We start from the raw sequence: 1,987 nt of genomic DNA, 5'->3' as shown, positions 1-1,987 counted from the left end.
TAGGAGATGTGATCATAAGTTACAGTAGAATGCTTATATTTATAAAAAGTTAAGAATAAAAGTCAAGAGCTGCGCCGCCGCCGCCGCCACTGATTCCGCAGCCCGAGTAGCTGCCGCCGCTGCCGCCACAGCTGCCTCCTGAGGAGTGGTCTTGGTAAGGAAGCGGTCGCCGCGCCCAGCTTTGTCGGAAGCACCTCTGCCCCCCTGCAGCCCTCGCACGGTAATGACCATGGACAAAAGTGAGCTGGTACAGAAAGCCAAACTCGCTGAGCAGGCTGAGCGCTATGATGATATGGCTGCGGCCATGAAGGCGGTCACTGAACAGGGGCACGAACTCTCCAATGAAGAGAGGAATCTGCTCTCTGTTGCCTACAAGAATGTGGTAGGTGCCCGTCGGTCCTCCTGGCGTGTCATCTCCAGCATTGAGCAGAAAACAGAGAGGAACGAAAAGAAGCAGCAGATGGGCAAAGAATATCGGGAGAAGATCGAGGCAGAGCTGCAGGACATCTGCAATGACGTTCTGGAGCTGTTGGACAAATACCTTATTCCCAATGCTACCCAACCAGAAAGTAAGGTGTTCTACTTGAAAATGAAAGGAGATTATTTTAGGTATCTTTCTGAGGTGGCATCTGGAGATAATAAACAAACCACTGTGTCGAACTCCCAGCAGGCTTACCAGGAAGCATTTGAAATTAGTAAGAAAGAAATGCAGCCTACACACCCAATTCGACTTGGCCTGGCACTTAATTTCTCAGTCTTCTACTACGAGATTCTGAACTCTCCTGAAAAGGCCTGCAGCCTGGCAAAAACGGCATTTGATGAAGCCATCGCTGAATTGGATACACTGAATGAAGAGTCTTACAAAGACAGCACACTGATCATGCAGTTACTTAGGGACAATCTCACTCTATGGACGTCGGAAAACCAGGGCGATGAAGGAGATGCTGGGGAGGGAGAAAACTAATGTCTGTTGTGCTCTGTGATCTGTTCAGTGTCACTCTGTACCCTCCACATATATCCCTTTGTGTGATAAAAAGAAAAAGAAAAAAAAAATTCGTACATCGACTTTTCGATTTTTCACAGCCTCAGTCTAGCAAAAGTGGTCCATGGGATAAACAGTTGGTATCAATCTAAAACTCAGATTGGTCACATAAATGCCACAGCATTTTGAAGTTTTGATTTCAATTAACATTGACAGGATTACTGTGTTTAATTTTTAAAAACTGAACACTGTGATTATGGAGTTTTGTAACTTAGCAGAACTCTTACTGGTAGAAAAATAGACCTGAATTATGTGTAACTTTTTGGGAAATTTAATCTGATCAAAATAATCGCTAAAACACAATTCTGTTGTAAAGTTGTACAGAAAGTTATAGATTTTATTGTGATGCTGGGATGTGGAGTGAGGCACCTACCATTTGGCATCCAAGATTAATGGTGATTCACAGTAATTCTTTTGTGGTTCAGGTTACAGACACTTGACCGGTTTGGGCTGTTGCCACTTTAAAGTTCATAACCACAAACGTCTACAGTGTCTTCCTCTAAGGAAACTCAAAGCCTGAAATTGAAATTCTTTGTGGCAGATAACTGGGTTTTGACAACCGTGAAAAGGTCCAGTGCTTTTCATCCTGTCACTCAGCTCCCTTTCCTATGGCAGTAGTTACTGATTTGCAACTTGTGAAAACAGTGGGGTCTTTTTTTCTTATCACCACTTACCTAAGGGAAGCACCCTGTGTTTGCTGGATAACACCTTTAAAAATAATGCTCTATAGAGATCACCTCTCACTTGAAGAATACTCAAGTGAGAGCGCTTTGGGTTTGTCCTAGCTTCGAGCATTTCAAGTTTGAAATTGAAACATTCTTCCCCCTGTCCTTTCAGCTGTTAACTTTGGTTTCCTTTTCCTCTTTATGTGCTGTTTCCTTACAACTTTTCTTTCAGAATTTTCTTTGTCTTCTGTTCACTTTTTGTACTGTATGGACAGGGTGA

At 43.3% G+C, this 1,987-nt stretch overlaps 1 protein-coding gene across 1 annotated transcript; it reads left to right on the top strand.

The window, feature by feature from the left end:
• Positions 1-124: 124 nt before the first annotated feature.
• Positions 125-1,981, top strand: LOC101565909 (14-3-3 protein beta/alpha). Its single transcript, XM_004648844.2, has one exon. The coding sequence runs from the start codon at positions 224-226 to the stop codon at positions 962-964; it is 741 nt and encodes a 246-aa protein (XP_004648901.1). The 5' UTR covers positions 125-223; the 3' UTR covers positions 965-1,981.
• Positions 1,982-1,987: the final 6 nt, after the last annotated feature.

The sequence above is a fragment of the Octodon degus genome, unplaced genomic scaffold, assembly GCF_000260255.1.
Source record: "Octodon degus isolate 3935 unplaced genomic scaffold, OctDeg1.0 scaffold05230, whole genome shotgun sequence".
NCBI classification, from domain to species: domain Eukaryota; kingdom Metazoa; phylum Chordata; class Mammalia; order Rodentia; family Octodontidae; genus Octodon; species Octodon degus.
This window is presented reverse-complemented; position numbering and strand designations above follow the sequence as displayed.

What these genes read in the sequence shown, in the direction of transcription:
- LOC101565909 (XM_004648844.2), top strand. Translation starts at nt 224, where the DNA reads ATGACCATGGACAAAAGTGAGCTGGTACAGAAAGCCAAACTCGCTGAG.